This window comes from Delphinus delphis, chromosome 2 (assembly GCF_949987515.2).
Source record: "Delphinus delphis chromosome 2, mDelDel1.2, whole genome shotgun sequence".
In the NCBI taxonomy this organism is placed as follows: Eukaryota; Metazoa; Chordata; class Mammalia; order Artiodactyla; family Delphinidae; genus Delphinus; species Delphinus delphis.
In genome coordinates, this window is record NC_082684.1 from 163,003,334 (window position 1) to 163,026,579 (window position 23,246).

A 23,246-nucleotide genomic window follows, 5' to 3' on the forward strand; every position below is an offset into this window, starting at 1 on the left:
TTTGTACCATTTGTATGAGTTTATATTTTTAAAAAAAGCCTCAAAAACCTCTTGTTTATGAACCATAAAGAGATGTCATCAAGTTTTTAGTGCCTTTATCCTTTTCTCAATATCCACTTTGAAACCAGAGATTCTGCCTTCTTTTTTCCCCCTCAGTTCCATTTTACAGCTCAAACTCTACTTCAAGGCCTTCTTATTACTCATCGGAATCCCTGTTATGGCTGCATAACAGACCTATCTAATTTACACACACACGTAACTACCGGCTTAATCTTCTAGTCCCTACTATAGTGTAAGTTCCAGAAAAGTAGACCTTGCGTTTTTCTTATTCACCACGATAACAAAAAGAATTTTTTATTGCAAGCAACAGAACCTGACTCGGGCTCACTTAAAGGCAGAAAATAAGCTTATTGAAAGAATATTGATTGCTCCAAAAATTAAATGTAAAACTAAGAATCTAAGACAGAAAAATAAGTGGGAAGTGAGTAAGACTGAGTAAACCAGAGGCTGAAACTACCTAAGTCCACTGCCTATGAATACTTCTTTCAGAGCTGGGCTATCTACTTTCCTGCCACCATTATGAGTAATCTCTAATCGTCCCTTTGTCACTCCCTTAAAATTAAAGGAGCTGGTTGGAAGCATACTGTTGACCAAGCCCAAATCATATGTCTACACTTCAGAGTCTTGTAAGTTACACTTTCATTTCTAATTTCCACATCAGCCACCTCTGGCTGACGACCATTCCTCTTCTTTTTTAAAAAATCATAATCGAGCTTGAATATTCTGCAACCATCTGGACCAATTTACAAAGCTGACGAGAAACAATAAATTTTCTATCTATACTCCAATGGTGAGAGATGAAATAAAACTGAGACTAATCAATATACATAAATTCATACAAGTTGTAAGGAAGAAAAATGCTTAGAGGCTGTCACTTGCCTACTGAATATGTTTCTTATCCTTTGTCGCAGCTCCTGTCTTATCTCTCTGATTCTGGTTATGAAATGATCCCTTAAAGTAAGACCTCTTGCCTTTCTCTAGTCATGTCCCATATTCTGTCCTCTCATCTCATTGACTTTAATCTTACTGCTCTCAGGCTGGAGATGCCCTGCCCTTTATCTCCTCTTGTGTAAATCCTTTTTCACTTTCAAGGGCAGAGCAAAAGCCACCTTCCTCATGAATTTATCCTTAATATCCCCAGCAGGAAAGCAAACTCTGTTCCAGATTGTTAAGACCTTAAGTTTGCAGTTCTCCTGTGATATATCTTACATGGTATTTTGTGATATGTGTAGCTTGTTTTCTGTCATTTTCAGTTCCTCTCCATTGAAAAATCTCCATTGTCATTATCTTGTCTTTTAAAGAAAATTTTAGTGAGTATGAGTATCTTTAACTTTAGGTTGATTGATAAAAATATAAATTTGAAATAAGTGTATGATATAGAGTAGATATCCATTTTATATCAGAAGAGATATAGCACTGTAGATAAATGATTTAGAACATGGTTTTAACGCATGGGTCATTTTCATAATTTTGATTCAGTTAGTGATTCATGGGCCTAATTTTTAAACAAATAGTGATGAATGTACAAAAAGCTGAATGAAATTGATTATCAGTCGATCCTGATTCACTTATCGGCTTATAGAATATTATTAGGTTTTAAATCTATTATTGCAGTCAGAGTCCATGAAGTCCTCCCAGTTTGTCAAATGATGGGATAATTCCCCTTTATTCCTGGAAGGGACACTAGATTAGAAGGAAAAAACACAAAAACTGGAAAATGGCATTAAAAGCTAATACCAAGCAGGCTTATGGGAGTAAGATCAGGATTCCCTCTTAACTACATCTGGTGGAGCTTGTCTGTTATACTGTGAGGTGGTTCTTATTGGGTTTCCTGCTGATCTTCAGGCTGGAAGGAATTTTATTGAATTAGGGGGAAGAAATCTAAATGACAACCATGGAAAAATCAGTCCCAGTAGGAACCATACTCCATTAGCCTGGGTTTGACAAGTTCCTCATATTGAATGTGAAGATAAACCACAGTTCACTGTCCCAACACTGTCTTAAAGGTGAATGCTTTTATATGAACAAGGACGTTTACCACAGAATCATATATATTTATGTATCCATAGTATATAAATATATATGTATATTTAAAATAAAATATGGTATGGTGAGTTAGTCATTTGTCTACCATATAGTCATTTTTGAAAATTATCATAACCTTTGCTGACTCTTTTCTTTTTATTTGGAAATATTCAGCGGGCCAGTGTTTTACCAGACCAAGTGTGTCTGAGGGATTCTGGGAGTTTTTCAATAGCCAAGGTCAATCTGGGCCTGTTTTGTTCTCTTGGGCTATTAATGTTTACTTCTATTATGGGTTTCCTGATTGCCTGGAACACATATGTTGTTATCTGGAAAACGCTCAGACTTTATGAAAACAAGCTTGTTTGTTTGTTGCCTAAGAAATAAAATAAGAAAGTGACACTGCTTCACTAAAAAAATCTGTTTTAAGAAAAGTTTTTTTTTTTTTTTCATTGAAAACAAGTGACTTCAACAGAATGACCAGTTTTTCTGAGAGCATCTTATTGGCATATGAGAACATTTTACCTAGAGAAGACCAGTCACTCTTTGTGGAAATAGTTGGAAATGGGAAAATAGAAAACAAAGAACAAGTTTGTTGGCTTAACAAAGAGTAAATAAATAGGTTTATATGTATGAGTTATCATTTTCACTAATATAAACTTGGTCAAAATAGAGAGCATGAGTTTAGAGAAATAACCAGTTTTTGATAAAAAGGGGTCTAAAGGAATGACAGGCCCATGGTTGGTCTTCTCTGCCCGATGGAGCAGATGATGGATCAATTAGGAGGTCAGTTCAGGTGCTGAAACATCCAGATCTTGCATTTTGCCCTTTCTGCTCTTTCTGATTACAGTGTAATTAAGGTAATGTTAGTTGGGTATGCCTCATGTAGGGTTTCATATGGGGCAGCATTCATAACCCAACACACATTAAAGTGATCATTTTTTTATCTTCTCCATAAATCAATTTTTGTTTATTATTAAGCAATGAATGAACTACTATTTCTAGTAGTTCTTTTTGACTTCAAGTGTATTTTCCTTTTTTTTCAATTTTTATTGGGGTATAGTTGTGTTAGTTTCAGCTATACAGCTGTACATTTTAAATTATTTTATTAGAAAGGCAGAAATTAGTCTTAAAATTATGTGGTTTTAAAAGTAAAACTAATTCAATCATGTAGAACACTCCAAACTTTAGGTAAAGCTACTTATTCATATTCCTCAGAAGTTAATATGAAGTTAAACATAGTTGTATGTATTTGTGTTTAGTGCCAATGCCCTGTTAACTGGAAGTTATGGGGTATCACAGCCACTTTCTCTAGTTTCTCTTTCATCGAGGCAGTTGAGACAGTACAGCTGAGAGATCTCTGAGAGACCACCACGTCTAACTCCTGAGTGGTCTTCTCTACTGCCCACCTCGATATCTCCATCTCAGTACCTGCCTCTCTCTCCTTTCACCTGCCTGAGACATGTAAAACAGGTGTCCCCAAAGTGTACTTGAAATTCGGCAATATTCCCTCACAGACGATTGCCTCAGACTCTTAGATTTCCTTCAATTGTGTATATTTGTGGTGTGTGATGAAGAGACAGCTTCCCACTCTCCATCTCAAGCCTTCTACACTGAGACAAAGATGTAATCTTAGACGCCAAAACACCCACTCATGATATCTGTAAGTGAAAACCTTCCCACTCACAGGAACGACAACGGCGTTCTCCTTCCTGCCCCATCCCAGGCGGCAAAGAGTACAATACAGTCATAATTGAAATAGTCATGATTTCCTCTGCAATTTTAGGCTTTATTGGGAGAATATAGGTGAGGCTGAGTCAGGAGTTAGGTCGTTGAATAACCACAGGGCAGTGGACCTTAATCTGGTAAGGACAGCGGACCACCCTGTGAGGCATTGGAGAACCAGTTTTGAACAGGATTCTTCCTTTAGGAAATGTATTTTGGAAGCAATGTGAAGCAGGAATTAAAAGGGGGAATTATTTAATAATATTGGCCCTAAAGTAGAAGTTAAGAGTTTAACATTTGGGCAATTCTTTGACTATTAAATAAAGTTCAGTTAATATGGAATAGAGCTGTCAGTGAACAATAGCATTAAATTAGGTCAAGTACATAACCTGGCCCAACATTGCATATAAAAGAGGCCATACCAGCACAGATATGTCAGACCAGGAAATATAGTGTAGGACCATCTGGAGATGATAAAAGAGGAATGTATCTCTTATCCTCTGGGGTCTCTCTGGGTTCCAGGCCTCATGACAAGAAAGAAATGACCAGCAACTGCTCTAACATTTCATATTTTTGTATATGTTTCCACATTCATGTATGTTTTAGATTATTTGAGGTTATATGAAGGCAGAAAACTCTTCCTTTATGCAATTTCAGACATTTGCAGTGGTATCACTATTCATAGTTAGGAAGGAATTCACTATCATTGTGGCAAATATTGATGCTGAGTAACAATGATAACTCTTTGGGGGCCTCTTAATAGGTTCTGCTTCTTCAGCTCTTGATTTTCCCTAGCACGGAAAATATATTCTTGATTTTCTTTTGCGTCTGGGGCCTCTGTGTGTTGGGGGAGAGAGCGAGCTCCGTCACAGCTTCATGTTGTAGGTAACCCAACATCCACTGCCCTGTGTCTCTCCTCCACCCTTTCCACCACTAGTGAAGAGCTTGGGCTAGAATGTAGATTCTGAGGGATATTGGTGTTGAGATTCATACACACACACATTTTATTTTTTAAAACAGTTTTCAGTTCACAGCAAAATTAGGTGTAAATTACAGAGTGTGGGTACACCTGCCTCCCCCATAATCACCCTTCCAGCACCATAATGTTATGTTTGTTACAGCTGACTAATCAACATTGACACATCCCTGTCACCCAAAGCCCATAGTTTACATTAGCTTTCACTCTTGGTATTATAATTTCTGTTACTTTTGACAAATGTGTAATGGCATGTCTTAATCTATTCAGAATGCTGTAACGGAATATCATAGACTTGGATGCCTACAAATATTTCTTTCTCATAGTTTTGGAGGCTAAGAAGTCCAAGACGAATATGCTGGCAGATTTGGTGTCTGGTGCAAAACTATTTCCTCAACTAGTGCCTTCTTGCTGGGTCCTCACAAAGTGGAAAGGGCAAGGGCCAGTTTTAATAAGAGCACTAATTGCATTCCTGAGGGCTCCACTCTCATGACCTAATCAGCTCCCAAAACCCCACCTCCAAATGTCATCACATTGGGAATTATGTCTCAACATACGAAATTTGGGGGGGATGTAAACATTCAGTCTGTGCCATGGCATGCATCCACCATTACAGAGCCATAAAGAAGAGTTTTACAGCTCTAAAAGTCCCCCCTTGTTCCTCCCTTCCTTTCTACCATCTCTGGGTAACCAACGACCATTTTACAATATCCATTGTTTGCCTTTTCCAGAATATCATATAGCTGGAGTCAGACAATATGTAGGCTTTTAAGATTGACTGTTTTCACTTAGTAATATGCATTTAAGGTGGTGCTAATGTTTTTCAGGTTATAAAAGAGAACAATTAATATCGTTCATTTTTCATAGAATTATATGAGAAAGACATTAACTGTCTTAATTAGGTAACTCCATGGCTGATACCCAAGAATAAACACATTAATATTAAAATTTTAGGGAAACCTTCTTAACTTCTCAAAGAGGGTATGCAGTAGAAGGCATTCAGTTCAGAAGATATACATAGTACATCTTCCAAGAGTATTCATTTTATTTGAATTCCTGGAGGAAGTCTTTTATAGTGAAAAAGCTTGAATGTCCTATGTCGTAGAATGTAGAATTTTGATCAGATAAAACAAGAGACTTAAAAGAAATGTTGAGCTTATGGAGAACTACTTCCGGCTAAGGGTCTACCTAGACTCCCTTTAGGGGTGCAAGTTCAGGTTCCTCTTGCAACAAAAGTATTTCCATGGAAAATTTGAGAAGTGATTCGACAGTGTGGAGAGGGTGTTTAATTTAAAACAAGATGCATTTTGATGGTGGGATAGTATCTTAGGTTCCCAGGGAAGTGAACTGTGAGGCCCTGATTCCTATGCAAAAGGTTTATTGGAAATTCTCCCAGGAACAACCCCTGTGAAGTGAAGGAAGCAGGGCTGGGCAGAGGGAGGGTTGAACTCTGATACAGGTGCCATAGGGGGTCTCACGCTGATGCCATGGGGAGCCCGGGAGCTGCACTGGTCCCAAACTGATGCATAGGGGCTGGACCATCTTATCCCCAATTCGCCAATGAAGGGAGCCGATCCTGGGAAGCTGTGTGACTTTAGAGGGAAAATCCTAGAGGTAGACTCAGCTGTGAGCTGTCATCTGGTAACCTCCCAGCAGCTGGGGGCATGAGGGCCTTGATAGAAAACTCTGGACAATTCAAGACAGAATCCACTACAGACAATAAAGCCCACCAGTTTTCTTGTAAAGAAGGACCTAGAACAAGTGAGTTTGAATATCTTTTCATATGAATGATTCTAGAATTTAACAGAATTGCTGCCTCCAAATAAAAGAGAGAACTTTACTTTGCATATCTGATGTAAGCAAAAATATAAAGGAACACACACATGCAACTCATTTTGAATAAGGTGAGAAACTTGTCTTGAAATAGAGAAAATTATTCCCTTTTGTTGTTATTCCCAACAAAAGGTTGGTACCTTAGCTTAGCTAAGTAATAGGTGTATTACTAAGGTTGGTTCTAGATTTTCGTCACATGCAAAACGTTTATTCAGCCTTTTCAACCTACAGTTGAGGTTCAACCTTGAGGTGAGTGTATAAAGATGAAAGTTTAGTCCATAAAATATTTGAGAAAGAAATGAAAGTAAGGATGTCTGTCCTGTCTTCAATGTGAGATTAATAAAAAGAATGAAGAGAAACTATTTGACCATGGTTAAATAGTTAAATATCAAAAGATATATATATGTTATACATATAAATTTATAAAAATTGAAATCCAATTTACTTTCTAAGTTTGAATTCAGAACGTTTCCATTGGAATACTGCAATTGTATGCACTGCTATGACTTAGGTAGTTAAATAAGAACATGACACAAACGTCTCAAAGTCATACATTTATCCCTCTCCCACTTAAATATGCTTATTTCCATGAACAAAGATTGTCTTATATACATGACTTTCATCACAGAGTTTGAATTTAAATGTATTCTAGATATGTCACCACTACTGAGTGAGTGGTAAGGGAGAGTAACTTTTAAATTTCATTTCTAAAATGAATTCACACCACCACCCTTATGTATAAAACAAATCATTCTTATATTACCCATAAATAATAGTAGTTTTAAAATGTAAAAAACACAAAATAAGGTGTTCCTGAACTGGTCCCCACTACTTTCGATTTTCTTTTCCCTTAAAATACTGATGAGCCCGTCAACATCTGTCCCAGAGACGATACGAAGTATAAGAACTGTTCCACTAATAACGTTCCAGCAAATTAGTGCAACCCTGTGTGTTCACAGATATCCCCTGACCTCTAGAAACAGCAGCAAGTCAACACTCTTTGCTCATGCTTTAAGTGTTGACTTAAACCATTGCTATGGAACAGTTTCACATGATAAAAGCTCATTAAATTTACATCATGTCTTTGGATGCTAAAAATTTATGAGCCTCAGTATCCTCATCTATAAAATGGGTTGGTTAGGTGTGAATTACATTATCCTGAAGATTCTCACTAGTGTAATATCTTAGCTTAAACTGTGATTGCATCTGCACTTTAGATATGGCTACACAGATCTGTACTCTTTAGACCTTTGAAATGTGATCATGACTCAAGGGCAAAGAGCAGTGTGACAAAACCATAGCAGACCTCAGTTCTGTGACTCAGTCCTCCCCAAGTTCTCAGGAGCCAAATTCCCCTAGCTGAGGCCACTAAGAAACAGTTACTAAACTGTATACTGATATAATGACATAATGCCAATTTACTTAAATTTTAAAATTGTGATTGCAACTTTTCAAAGTGCCTAACTTACTGTATAAAGGTATCTTTACTCCTCAAGGAAAATCTGATGGTCAAATTTAAGAGCATGAATCAAAATTTCTTCTTTAATTTGAAAGTGTCATTTTTTCACAGTAATGATGCCCTTTATATAAATGTTTCTGAGGTTAAGATAAGGTGTATTCTCTAATCATGTTGGCCTGTTTTGTTAGAGTTCATATTACTCCTAATAGAAAATTGATTTGCTTAAATTAGCTAAATGTTTCATGTTTATGCGAGAATGAGAGTATCCTATAATGTTTCAACACTAGACAGAGAGATAACTCCCCTAATGTGAAAATGACTGGCTCTCTTTTTAGGTCCTGTCTCAATACAGCTGTCACCGTGTGAAGCTGATCAGTTTTCCTGTGTCTACACACTCCAGTGTGTGCCCCTCTCAGGGAAATGTAATGGACAGGAAGACTGCATAGATGGATCTGATGAAATGGATTGTTCTCTCAGCCCCCCTCCTCAGCTCTGTGGTCAAATGAAGTTCCAGTGCTCTACCAACGAGTGTATCCCATCCCTCCTGCTATGTGATGGAGTGCCTGACTGTCACCTTAATGAAGACGAATCCGGCTGCTGTGAGTTATTTTCATTCACTCAGTGTGCCAGGGGAGAAATGCTGTTTGGAAATGATAGAGAAAGCACGACAGATAAAGTAAAGTTCTCTAGAGTGTTACCATGATCGTATCAGAAGTAACATAGTTGTTTGTGTTATATTGCTAAACAAAGCATATTGTCCTCGCTTAGCATTTCTGGAAACATTTTGTTTGTAGTCACACTAATCTCTGTTAAATGTGTGTGATTTCCTTTTTTATTTACAACTGGGTCATTCATGTAGGGGATGCTCTTATGTATCCATTATCTTTTTAATAAATGTTTGTGGGAATGGATTGAAGACATGTAATTATAATTTCTTCCCACCGTAAATGTTCATGAAGATGGCTCGAGCAAATGGGCAAATATCCATTGTAGTGAATAGATGTAGCTAGGGGAAGGACCTGGACCTGGGTAGATGTTACGTCATTAGAGTTAATGCAGATGGGGGTCCGCCTGCCAGTGTGGGGGACGCGGGTTCGGGCCCTGACCCGCAGAGCGGCTTGGCGCATGCGCCGTGGCTTCTGAGCCTGTGCTCTGGAGCCCGCCAGCCACGGCTGCAGAGCCTGCATGCCACAGCTGCTGGGGCCGGTGCGCCTGGAGCCCGTGCTCCACGGCAGGGGGGCTCTCCGCGGTCGGGGGCGCCGTCGCGCAGTGGTGGAGACCCAGCGCAGCCAAAGATTAAAAAAAAAAAAAAAAAACCGGAAAGAGTTAATGTAGAAGTAAATCTGTGGGACATTAGGGTTGACGTTATCCTTATCACTAACTACTTGTACAATCTGGGCAACATTATTTGAGTCAGTCTTACCATCCATGTAATACCTAACTTACAGGGCTGTGCAGATTTGAGAGAATGAGTGTAAAATTCCCAGTCCTGCATCCGTCAACTTCTGTCTTTATTATGATTAGCCTATGTCAGATAGGGAAGGAAGAGTGTTAATTAAGTAATTATACAAATTACACAAATTTTTAAGGTGAGTACATAATCGTGGTGGAGCCAAAGCATCACTAACATTTTATTTAATTCCTTGTTTGCTTGGTTTCACATTATAACGTGCTGTATTTGGGCTGCAATGATAGAGCTCCATAAGCCCTATGTTAGTGGCCACTTTTTTGTCGGGGGGAGCAGTAAAGTTTGGAAGGTAACTGTAAGAGGGGGCTATTGGGAGAAATAGAAGGGTATTTCAGTGCCCTGTTTTTTGTGGGCATCCAGAATTATGATAACGACTGGAAAAGATGTGAAGATGAATAAAGGAAAAGGAAGATGACTTTTGGATTTTTGAAGGTTTTTGTCTTAAATCAGTGAATTTCTTTTGCTGGTTTAGGTTTGGAGATTGGCTTTCTATCTCCCTGTTATTTCCTACATGTATATTCTTTCTATAATAAAGCCAATTTGTGAGGTCTTATAATATTTTCTTAGGAGCAAGTTAAACAAATGGAGGTGAATGAGGAAGAGGAAGCCAAGTTACTTATCCCTGTTCCCATCAAGGCTCTAATGGAATTTGGCTGATAGACATCAGATTAAGTTCAATATAGTCATATGGTATTTGACTTCAAATAACAATGCTATTTAAAGAGAAGCTTAGGAAGGGACTGTATCCTTATACTTTTAGACATATGTTGGAAAATTGGTGTTCGATGAGATAGTAATATATGAAATTCTGCTTCTAAGGGGAAATAAGTCCACATTAGGAATAGACGGCATTGTAAAAGAATTGCTTCTCTCCATGTCCAAAATATTTATTGAGTTGGGACTCTGTAGGGAAAATTGCATGAAAATAAACCATGGACAAAATGCTAGAGCAAAATTACAGAATAAAAGCATCTGATGGTGACAATTTACCAAACAATTGAAAGCATAACGGTTTTTTTCCCTCCTTCTGGGCTCACCTATTTATTTAGAATGGTATTTTATAAACTCTCCTTCCTTCCTTCCTTCCTTCCTTCATCACAAATCTTCATTAAGGATGTAATTTATGCCACATGTTGTATTGGACATTGGCGATCCAGATGGACATGACATGGTACAAGCTCAGGTTGTTGGATACATTACATATTAGTGAAGGAGATTAGTGATAGTTGGAATACCATGTGATAAGTTCTGTGACAGAGATAAAAACAGTGTTATTGAATAACATAGGGTACTCCCTAACTATGGTGCTAGGGAGTCTATAAATTTTAACAAGAAAAATGATTGCAGAGCCAATTTTGGAAAGACAGGTAGTCATTAGGCAAGTAGAGATGCTTGATTCCAGTGGAGAATGTTCCAAGAATAGAGAAAAAGTTGTTTGATTGAAACATATTTCATATAACTAGAGTAGAGTTTGCGGTACAGGGACTTTTGCAGAAATAGGTTGGGAGAGATAAGCAGGGACTAGGTCTTAAAGAGTCCACCCCATCATGCCAGGAAGAAGTGTTTAAGTAGTACATGGAATGGATTGCAGTGAGGATGGGGGACTGGTTAGGAGATGTTACAGTGGAAATATAAAGGGATTGAGTAGATTAATGGCATGAGGTAAGATTAGGAATAGATTTAAGAGACATTCAAGTGAAGAGGAAGAGAAAGTAATCAAAACTAGTTTCCAAGTTTCTGATGTGGGCAACAAGACGGCTAATCAGCCATTCCTTGAGCTGGGAAAAATAGGAGGGGAAGGACCTCTTAGGGTAAGAATGTGGCTTCATTTTTAAACATGTTGTATTTATGGTATCTGTGGCACATCCATGTGAAACGTTCAGGATGTGTTTATAAATGGATGTCTGGAGCTCAGGAACGAGCTAAAGGAAGATATATAAAGATACATAGCTATCAGCATACGATGATTCAAGCTGCGGATATAGATGAGATAATGGAGAGAGGAAAAAGGTAAGGTGGCAGACAGAATCCTAAGGAACACGTAAAGGACTGTTAAGAAAAACCAAACATCGAAAGACACGGAGATGTGGTCATAGACATAGGAGGGCAACCAAAAGAGAGTGATGATCTTCAATTAAAGGTAGAAAGCCTACGTATCAGAGAGTATTCAAAGGTTCAGACGTGTCTGAGAGATCATGTAAGATTAGGACTAAAAAAATACAGACTGGGAAAAAGCACAAATGGTTGCTGGTGGTCTTGGAGCAGAATTGTGATGTCAGTCTTTTGTGGAGAAGATGGGAAATGGCAGAGGGAAGCCGGCTACAGAAAACTTCAAGAAGTTGGCATTTCGAGTGGGGTCTAGGATAAAATAAGAGGTTTGGTTCTTTGGTTTGTTGATTTTGTGAGGCTTGCACATAGTTAAATGTTGTAGGAATAGAATTCTGAGAAGTTTGCAATTTTATGCTGGAAAATCGATAGCAATTGATATTTGAAAGCCTTTTATTCTTGCAAAAATACATGTTTAGTGATCAGAATGCTCAAACAAAGCATGTGATAAGTCCAAATTTAAAAATAATTCATATTTAATGTTGTCTTTCCACTGGAAACATGTTTTTTTATACACTGAAGTGATACTTCACCAAAAATATTTCCTTTCCCTAAAATAAATGGAAAAATAAGTATGGTTTAATTATATAGGAAAATAACACAAAACCAGGAACATTCTTCTCATTGATATTCCTCTGATAGCAATCTATTCACCAAGAAGATTTTGATTTCATCAGATGTATCCGTCAATATCCTAACAAGAAATAGATGGCACGTTGAGATTGTTTTAATAAAGGGATTATTTATTAAGGAAATAATATGCATAGGGAAATCATAAGGAATAGTAACAGCGGGGCCTTTTATCATTCATAGAACAAAGGATGTGAGAGGAGGGAACAGTTGCCTGAATCTAGAGTCAAGGAGAGCTACCTGCTAAAAGGAGTGGCGTTTGGTTACGGAGCCGCTAACCAGTGGTAATCTCACAGTCTCTTCTCTCTGCATCAACGTCTTGCTGGTGCTACCTATCAAGCAAACCCAACCAAAGCTAGAAGGCAAAGAAGCACGTTGATGTATCCTTAGAGTTCAACCTCCCAGGGCTCAGAGCAGGGAGAGAAGATGGAGAATGGCTCAGGAGAGGCACATTATCCATCAATAATAGAGAGAATGGGAAAAACAGATGGAGAAGTGCATAGTTTTCCTACTATCTAACTTTATGTTCCAATAGTAGTCAATACGTCTTATCAAGTGGAGCGTCACTTCTGAAGATTGGGAATGGATCATGCTCCTAAGACTTGTGGACCAGCCTTGACCATCCACAGTTTTATTATTGGACTTTCAATTTGTTAGCTAGGATCTCAACATCCTTTGGTGCTTCTCCATCACACTGTAAAGATCATCCTCTGCATCTGACAGCTTCTAACAAGAGTGTTCCTCAGTTTACTCAACATTAAAATCATAGAGATCAAGTCTTTTTTACAGAGGTATTGGAGAATTAAATGAATTAATATGGTAAAGTACATAATACAGACGTAATACATTGTTATCCTTTCCACTTTAAATTATATTTATAGTTTTATTAAAATTATTTAAGCTGCTAAGATATTTCAATAAGAGTAGTGATTGGTGTTAGTTCAGGGATAGAACACATATCCATCCTGCTCCATGCCACGTGTGTGTCTGCCTTGAAGGGCTTGTAGCCTTTATTCCCATGGCCAAGATCATAGTTTCTTTGCTGTTAGAAACCTTAATCTGCTACATACATGAGTTTCATTTTAGTAGTAAATGGATATACACCCATAGTCATACGTGCCTTACTTCTGTGTATATTTCTTATGCAGCAACTATAATCTTCAAAAGGGGTTTTGCTTTATGGAAGTAACTCCGATGAGCCATTCACGAATTGTTTATCTTTAATGTATCATCTACCTGAGTGAATGAGCTAAAAGCCATAAAATTCTCTGTGTTACTTAGTTTATTTCGATTAGAAAGAGTATGAACCTCTAGGATGATGACAGATTGAAATAAGTATTTTTATAGACATTAAACCATAATGTTTGAAAGAGAATGTGGCAAAAGTAGGTATTGTCCAGGGTAACATTTTGAAGCCTGAACTTCCTATAAATTTTATTTATAACTTATTTGGACTAATTTTGGAAAATGTTTTTGTTGTGTATGTGTTAATAATGGAGGATAAAAAGAAACTAATGATTCCATTTGCTTTGCTGCATTCAGTCCTTTGCTGTATAGGTGTCAATAAGTATTAATTGCATACATAATTTATTTTCAACCCACTTTTTTTTTTTTCTTTTTTTGCGGTACATGGGCCTCTCACTGTTGGGGCCTCTCCCTTTGTGGAGCACAGGCTCTGGACGTGCAGGCTCAGCGGCCATGGCTCACGGGCCTAGCCGCTCCGCGGCATGTGGGATCTTCCCGGAGCGGGACACGAACCCGTGTCCCCTGCATCGGCAGGCGGACTCTCAACCACTGCGCCACCAGGGAAGCCCTCAACCCACTTTCAAAAGGAAATTAATAAATACTAACTTTAACGTTATACCATTTAAAATGCCACAGAAACTAAGATTTTAGTTTCAAATTTCATAAAGTGAAAGGCCAGTTTTTAACTATCTAAACTAAACTTTCGATAAAAAAGTAAAACTTTCTACAAATGAAACCATTTATTTTCTTATATACTTTTTATGTGTTTCAATGCTGTTTGGGCCATAGTTGAGCATTTATACCGCTTACAAGTTAGAACTCTTCATTGTACAGTCAACTTGAAAATAAGCTCTCAGTCACACTGGAAATTAGGTTAAGGATTGGATTAGTATTTCTGAGAGAAGAAGGGTCCAAAATAATGCTTTACAAGTAGGTGAGTATGTCTCATCTTTGTATACAAATTTCAACACATTATATTGTTTAAAATCATAAAACTATTATCTTGTATGGTCCCTCAGCTCCTTGCAATGAAAAACAATGATAAGAAAATATGTATACATACACATACATGGATATACTGAGGCATGTATATATTCACACATTCATTTTTTACAAACATCTCTTCATCTAATAGGAGTTGGAAAATTATTCTATTTTTTAGTTTACTTGGTTTGGAATATTATTTATCTTGTTGATGTATTACATATCCTAAATTATGTCACCCTTTGGAAAAGCTTAAAGATCATCTCTTCTCCTGGCATCTTAGCCATTTCTACAATCCGGTTTCAGCCTCATTTTTTAGATTTGTCTGTCCTACCTCTTCACACAAACTCCCCAGTCCAAGGCAAACTGCTTTTACTCACTGTTCTAGTATCAAACTTATTGATTCCCAATCTGTAGACTTGATTCCCACTCTGGTAAATGGCTATTCTCTGGAAACATTAAAATTTAAAACATATCTCAAGACTCTATTCTTACTTTCACCCTTTACAGACTTCCCTATGCTAAAGGAATCTCTTATTTTTATCATACTTATCTATACCAATGCTTTTCTAAGTCTGGCTGTATGACATTTCTCTTATTATTATTTTGAACCATTAATCATTCTTATATTGTTATCTTGCTTTTGTTGCTGTATATGTTTTGGTTACTGTTTTTAAAAATTTCTCTCCTGCACTCACCAGTGGAAGTGCTAAGCATAATGTCTTACTTATAGTGGCACCTCAATAATATTTATTGGTGTGAATTAATGTTCTAGCAGGAAGAATTGCTCAATGAGGAGTATCACTTTAATTTTTCAGACCCAGCACTTTTAGTCAATGGAAATACATACTCTTTTTTTTTAATTTTTTATTGGAGTATAGCTGATTTACAATGTTGTGTTAGTTTCAGGTGTACAGCAAAGTGAATCAGTTATACATATACATATATCCACTCTTTTTTTAGATTCTTTTCCCATATAGGTCACTACAGAGTATTGAGTAGAGTTCCCTGTGCTATACAGTAGGTTCTTATTAGTTACCTGTTTTATATATAGCAGTGTGTATATGTCATCCCAACCTCCCAGTTTATCCCTCTCCCTCCTTATCCTCTGGTAACCATAAGTTTGTTTTCTATATCTGTCCCTCTACTTCTGTTTTGTAAATAAGTTCATTTATATCCTTTTTTAAGATTCCACATATAAGCGATATCATATGATATTTGGCTTTCTGTGTCTGACTTACTTCACTCAGTATGACAATCTCTAGGTCCATCCACATTGCTGCAAATGGCATTGTTTTGGTCTTTTTTACGGCTGAGTAATATTCCACTGTATATATGTACCACATCTTTATCCATTCCTCTGTTGATGGACATTTAGTTTGTTTTCATGTCCTGGGTATTGTAAATAGTGCTGCAATGTACATCGGGTGCCTTAAAAAACATTTTTATGTTCCACTTGACAATAAATTTTGATAGGCGGTTCTCAAGCTGAACTTTGTCAGTAACCTATGATAACTCAAATAAACAACTCCTTCCAGCCCATAAATATACTTTAAAAAAAGAAAAATTTGTGACCGAACTGACAAAATCTGTGCAAGACCCATGCATGGGAATATTTACTCCTGAGTCTTCTAAACTATCAATTTAGCTTGAGAAATTTGAACTTAATTGTCTTTATTCTAGTGGAAGTAACTTTCCAGATAAATCCTTTTTAAATTTTTGGCAATAGGTTTGGGTTAAAATATTCAAATAAGATATTGTATATGAAACCATTAAGTGCATCAGAGAGAAGCAGAGCTATTCTTGTTGAACTTGGGGTAAGTGCCAGAAAGCCCTGGCTCTTCACTGCTGCCTTCCACATATCTCTGCAGAAACCCAGGGCTCAAAGGAACAGGAATAGGAATGCAGCTTAGATCAATATCATTATTATTTAGTGCTTTTGAAATCGATCCAGAAATCCTGACAAGATGGTGCAGTAGGTTCATTCTTTGACACTTTCCCTCTACTCCAAGCACATAACAATGCTAGATAGAAGAAATGACCCTAAAAAGGCTCAGGGACATGATTAATATAGGGCTGGAACAAAACTGGAATAGAACCAAGCCTGCTGGTTTGCAGGTTCTGAAGCAAACAGGAGACTGGAAATGCATGATGGTGGCCTGGAATGAAGGGTTCTGGTTTAGCCCTAACTCGTAAAAGGAGTGTAGAACAGTCCACTGCCTTACAGGAAGTTATAATCCTGGAAAGACTAGAGAGCAAGAGGAAGGAACACAAGAAAACAGTTACAGGACTAAGGGTAGCATCCAAGAGAGGTCAAGTACTTTGCAGAAATAGATTGCCATTGAAATGTCAGTATCATTGATGGGTTCATTGATAAGGACAATTTTCTGAAACAACCAAAGTCCTATGCACAAGATGTATGCTTGTCCCTTGAAATCAAGCCAACAAGAGACTCTGAAATTCGTAAAATACCTACATCATGCACTGGCAATGCTATAAAGGCACATACTCATATCACCTTGGGCTGCAGTGATCTGCATCACTACCCAGATCTAACAGATACCCAGTGACTACCCATGACTTATAACCCAGTTGGAAATGGATGAACATTCAAACAAATGACAATCTCTGTTAGTTCAGTTGCACATAATATAGAGATGTTAGGGGAGCAACAGAAGTACAAAGAGATCTGCCTTGCTATTAAAGTTGACTCTAGTCTAAAATCAGTTTGGACTATATAGTACATACAATGCATTTTATACACACATACACGAATAATACGACATAATGCACAACTGGGAGATGATTCTATGGACAAACTTTTTGTGAAGAAATTTTTAATTTCATAAATTGAAGTTTCCTTCACCAAGAACTCTAATATATAGTTTAAATGTAGGGCTAGCAAAATGAGGGGTAAAACAATAAACGGTCTTATTATTTTATTAGAAGAAATTTGTTTTTTAAAAACGATGATAATTATTGTTTTTTTTTCAGCCAATGAAAATTGTTCTGATGGAGCTTTGATGTGTGCCTCTTCTAACAGCTGTATCCCAGTGCACAAGCGCTGTGATGGCTTTGCCGACTGCATGGATTTCCAGCCTGATGAGTCCAGCTGCTTAGGTACTGTATATCCATTAAAATATTCTTTGTAATATAAGCCAATAACTTAACCTGCACACAATAAAAATATTAAAACTTGAAATTCTAAATAATATCAAGCATGGAATAATTGAATTACTATTATTGGTTTGGGGGCAGGAAGAATGTTAACATTAATTTGCTACATTTATAAAAAATGTACAAGTATATAATATAATGAATTCATGTGTACTCTACATAAACCATGTTCATGAAATAAAAATCAAACCATTTTAATTTAATATAATATAACTTAACATCATTAGCATTTAATCTCTTCTATGCAAATTGCTGCTTTCTATAATAGGGAAACCCCTACACAATCTAATATGTTATTAATTTTTTTAAATTGTAATTTTTCTCACTTCTTCATAAGAGCTCCCTATTTGCGTGATCTAGTCATGCTTAAAAGTCAATTTATTTAACTTCAGACTAACTTTTAAACATTTTTCTTTCTTCTGACCCTAGAACATTTATAAGATCTGATAATGTGTTTTTGTGATTATACTTTTATCAAAACTGCTTTAATAGTCTCTAATTTATTATAGTCCATTGTTAACATCTCTCCTGAGTAATTGAATTTTTATTTCGTGCAGGAGATATATAAAATAAAAGATAGTTAGGGGCAATGTAAATGTCACAACTAAACAATAATATAAATTGGTGATAAAGGATGTATTCAATCGTATTTTCTAAATAAATTGGGGATATTTCATATCAAAAGTAGGAAAGAATATATTTTTGTATCTTTCAAGATAGAAGAATGTTATAAGTGACAAAAGCATGATAATTCAAATAAAATCATAGTGCAAAAAATATCTTTTTTTATGCTACTAAAAATGAGTACTTGTGCAGCACTGAGTTTTATGAGCACAAAGGGAAATCAAGAAGGGCACAAATCTGATTCCATAAAATACGTGAAGATGAATGCTCTTTGGCATTACTTCTCTACTATGCATGCTTATACATCAGATTAGATACCCGGAAGGAAATTCTATTACTCTCTTCAGAGTAAGAAAGATATTAATGAGATAATTCCATTCTTTGAAACTATTAAGACACAGCACTTATGTCCAGTACCCAAACGTATTTACATAAAAATGAGATTTTCTTCAGGATAGACCTATATGAGAACAAATATATTGTAACATGTTACAGTTCATTGTCTGCTTTGACATGTTCTATATTTAAAAATACAAAGAAACAGAAAACAGAAGACCTGTCATTCATCCTGCGTGATAGACAACCTATAGGTAATAATATAGAACACATTTTTGTTGTCCATCATTTCTGTCACTCACCAATTCGTTTAGTTCATTTACAAAGTATAGGTCATATTGCCACAGCTATTGGGTTAAAATGAAATAAAGAACTAGTGAAACAGTTCTCAGAAATAAGATCCGTATTACATTATGCATTCTCTTATTTATATTTTCTGTGCTTTTTGGTTTGTCAATCAAATATGATAAAGTCACTGTTTTTAAGAAAACCTTTAAGTCTCATCCATGCTGTGCCCATGCACATTCCACCTTCCTCTCTCTTTTCAAGCATCATATTCTTTTAAGGTCAGCATTTCATAGACATTTATGAGGCCAGTCCTTACAGCATCCAGTAATTCTCCCAGTGGTCACACAACAGATGGTGAGCATCTGGTCTCCCCTCACCTCAAGGTTTAAGTCATTAACAAAAACGTCAAGCTCAGGCATTGCATGAGTGTTGCAGGTTAAGTATATTTCAGTGAGTCCTATCTATTCCCAAATTACATTAAAAAGGCATATTATTTGCAACTTTTGGTTGCTTAGGCAACAGCAAATTATTGAACAGGATACATCCGAGTTAATGTAAATTGAAAATCTTTTTCCAGTCATTTGCAGTAGTAGAGGTTAATAAAGGTTATGTTAAGGTGATACTGTAATTATGATAATCACCTGTTTGAAGGAGAATTAGGGAAAGGCACTAAAAATATACAATTATAGGATGAGATATTATTAACTTAATATATGAATAATAACAATATAGCTTAACAAAGTTTCAGAAGTTTTTGAAAACCAAACCAAAACATAACACAAAACTTCTCATACAAGTACTATGAAGCTACTTCAAGTTTCTGAAACATGGTTAATCCCTCCTGCAGTTCTTGTGCTGAGATTTCAAGATAAAGAAACAGTCCGTGCCCACTAGGAATTTGGTTTGCTGCACAAGCTTCTGGTGAACTCTTATAATCCATGGAGCTCCTGAAACTACATGTAGCTTATTGTGTATATATATATTTAATCCATGACAAAGCATAAATACCATACAATTCAAAAGGGTTCTTGATCCCATAATATCAAGAAACACAAGGGGTGATAGAAATTCTGAACTGAATAATTGACATTTTTATACTAACAGGCTTTAGAATTAGAGGACCAGAATTTAGATGAATATCTGGTGCTCCCTTGCTATTAACTTGAGCACATTATATTATTGACCAGTTTCTTCCTCTGTAAAAAAAAAAAAAAAAGCGTAAGTATGGGATATACCACATAATGTTGTGAGGAATAAATGAAGTAACACCAGTAATAACTCTTGGGACAGTCTCTGACATAGAGCAAGTCTTCAGTAACCAGTAGTGGTTATGGTGATCATGATGATAGAAGAGGGAAAAGAAAAGAAAAACAAGAATTTGGAGAGAGAGCAGTGGTAATAGAAATTAGGTTTCATGGCAAACTCAAAGAACCTCCAAATACAGAGAGATGGATGAGAACAATCATTTAATACTTTATGCATACGATTCACTAGTGTAAAATTGTTATAAATAAATTTAATTTTATCCTCCCAACAGTCCTATAAAAAAGGTCATCCTCACTTTAAACATGATGAACCTTATACCTAAAATACCTAGCCCAACGACAACACATAACTCATTAACTAAACCAAGTATCACAGAGGGAAAAACCAGAACTCACATGATTATCAGTCTTCCCAACAGTCCATCATGGAATAGCCATCACTTCCCTAGTCTCCATGCAATTTAGAAGGAAAAAAAAAAAATATATATATATATATATGTTTGTGTGTGTGCCTAACTGCAAATTATTTAGATTTAAGCTCAAAAGTTACTTTTGTTTTTATACTGATCACTTGTCCAGCTTCTATGTGTTTTTCTGCTCGTCCAAAGTAACACACCAGAGTGGGATTGAATGTGACTCCTTTACAGAATGATATTTCCACGTAGTTAACTGTGAGTGCTATTGGCTTCCAGACACATGGTCATAACAACCAACTCAAGAGGGTACAAGGCAGTGAGACAATAATAGTGCTAATTCTAATATTACACTTATGGATTTCTAGGTCCCAACTATTATCTACTAAAAATATTTAGTCTCTTCATTACTACCTAGTGTACCCATGTCTTTCCCCATTTCATCTGCTCTCTGCTGTAAATTGTTTTGAGTAGATGAAAGATGAAAATACTTGTACTGTGTCTTCCCATCTTCTGGATAAAGAACCTGGGTCTAAGGCAGAAACTTAGAAAAACTTCTCGCAGAGATAATCTACAAATCTTCTGTCCACCCAAACACCAGGATTCACTCTTTATTGCAGCCAATGCCTGTGTTGTTTCCACTGTGCTCCACTATCTCGTGCAAGAAAATACATATTTAGATTCCCACAGAATCATTCTGATGTAAAGCAGGCATCAAAGCAAATTTTAATGACCCCAGAAAAAAATGTGCAGCTGTGTATATTTTGATGTTGTGCAGTATCAGACACTCTACTGATTTTTTGCTAAAATACAACTCTTATTTGAGGAAGATTAAAATTGTACCTAAGGCCCAAAATAACCATAAAATGGTTCCTCTAACAAGGTATGTATCTATTTATGCTTTATCATATTGATGGGCTATTTTTAGTCAGACCAGCTAATTTCTTGTTTATGAAGGAAGTTTCACATTTGCTCTGTTCAGCTGAGTCTGCCCCCGAAGCCTAAGGGGTGTAGCTCTTTACACCCATCTCCAGCACTGCACTTCCTTCTTACAGTTAAATGGGAAGATTTGAGGAAGGCAAGATGGAAAATATACCCCTGGGAAAGCAAAACACTGAAAACTTTTGAAGCAAACAAGATACCAAATACATGGTATATTTCAAGTTTTTTCCCAGAATGCACCCTCCCTCCTTCCCTATTTTCCTCTTTCCTAATGCCTCTTGTATCCCCTTCTGAGCATTCAGAGACTGGCATGACAATCTGACTCTCTCGAGACGCCCTATCCTCCTACGTTTTCCTTCAATGAATATTGCCTACATAATGTTTCTATTTCTCCTCTTTACTTTCCTACTCTGCCTCACGATCATCATTCTTCCCCTACCCAAGTAAATGGCTTCTCTCTGTGTGTTAATATTTCATCTTGGCTTCAGACCTACAAATCCTGCCCACTGAATACTTCCACTCGAATGTCCCTTAGGCACCTACAACACGGCATCTTTCTCTTTAAAATCTTCCTTTTCCCATAAATCCCCCAACTCAAGGAATCAAGCCATCAATTAACCAGGAGCCCAGTCAGATATCTGAACGTCATCCTTGACTTTCCCAAATAATCACCAAGATGTTTCAATCCCAACATTTAAATATCTTATAAATTCCCACAACTGTGAACGCTTCCACCCCATCCCTTTCGTTCAGGCATTCCTGGATTTGTTACAAAAGACTTAACTGTGTTCTCAGATTTTACTCTTGGCCCTTCTGTTGACTGTAAACTCTGTAGCCAGAATTATCTTTCTAAGCACAAAGCATACTACTTCCCTTCTTAAAATCCTGGTCTCCTAGGATAAACTTTAAACTCCTCACTGAACCCAGATGATCTGGCCCCTGTGTGTCTCTGACCTTCTCTCATACTTACTATACTTCATATTGCCAACAATCCAACCAGGCTGAACTTCCCTCAGTTTGTCAAGTACACCACACTGTCTTCTCATGCCTGTGTCCGTATGCTTACCTTTACACACAGGTACGCACACACACACACACACACACACACATGCACGCACACCTGCCCAAGTAAAAGTTTTTCTAGAAAGCTTTTCCTTATTCCCCAAATTTGACTTATGTGCTCTCTTGGTGTTCCCATTACCCTTGTTACATTCATCCCAAATTAGACTACTTTTAATACTGTATTTTAATCCCCTCGTCACTTTTTTGCATCCTCCATGAAGGTGGAAGTTCAGTGAGAGCAGAGACTGTGCCTATATCATTTTTAGATCAGCATTTCTTAAACACATACCATGAGCCTAGTGTTCTAACATTCTCAACAACCCTGTGAGATAGGAACTGTTTTTCAACCCTGTTTAACAGAGAGAAACCTGAGGCACAGAGAGATTAGTTACCTTACTCGGTATCACACAGCTAATAAATTGAGCTGAAATTTCAACTCAGGTGGTCTGGCTCCAGTGCCCGCAGCCTTAACAGCTGTGTAAGCTTCCTGTATTATTTATCATTCCATATCCAGTGCCTAGCCGAGTGCCAGACATTGAACAGGGACTCAGAATAGATGTGTTGAATTACAAACTAAAGGCAGTGTAGGTTTCCATCAAGTATTAGAGCTATGGTAGCCCAACCGGGGAAG

General features: G+C 36.9%; 1 protein-coding gene across 1 annotated transcript in view; it reads left to right on the forward strand.

The window, feature by feature from the left end:
- Positions 1-23,246, forward strand: part of MALRD1 (MAM and LDL receptor class A domain containing 1) — a 593,611-nt gene that overhangs the window by 477,213 nt on the left and 93,152 nt on the right. Inside the window, exons 35-36 of the mRNA XM_060003111.1 lie at positions 8,411-8,674; positions 17,503-17,628. Coding sequence (XP_059859094.1) covers positions 8,411-8,674; positions 17,503-17,628 — 390 coding nt within the window. The remainder of the gene's footprint in view (positions 1-8,410; positions 8,675-17,502; positions 17,629-23,246) is intronic.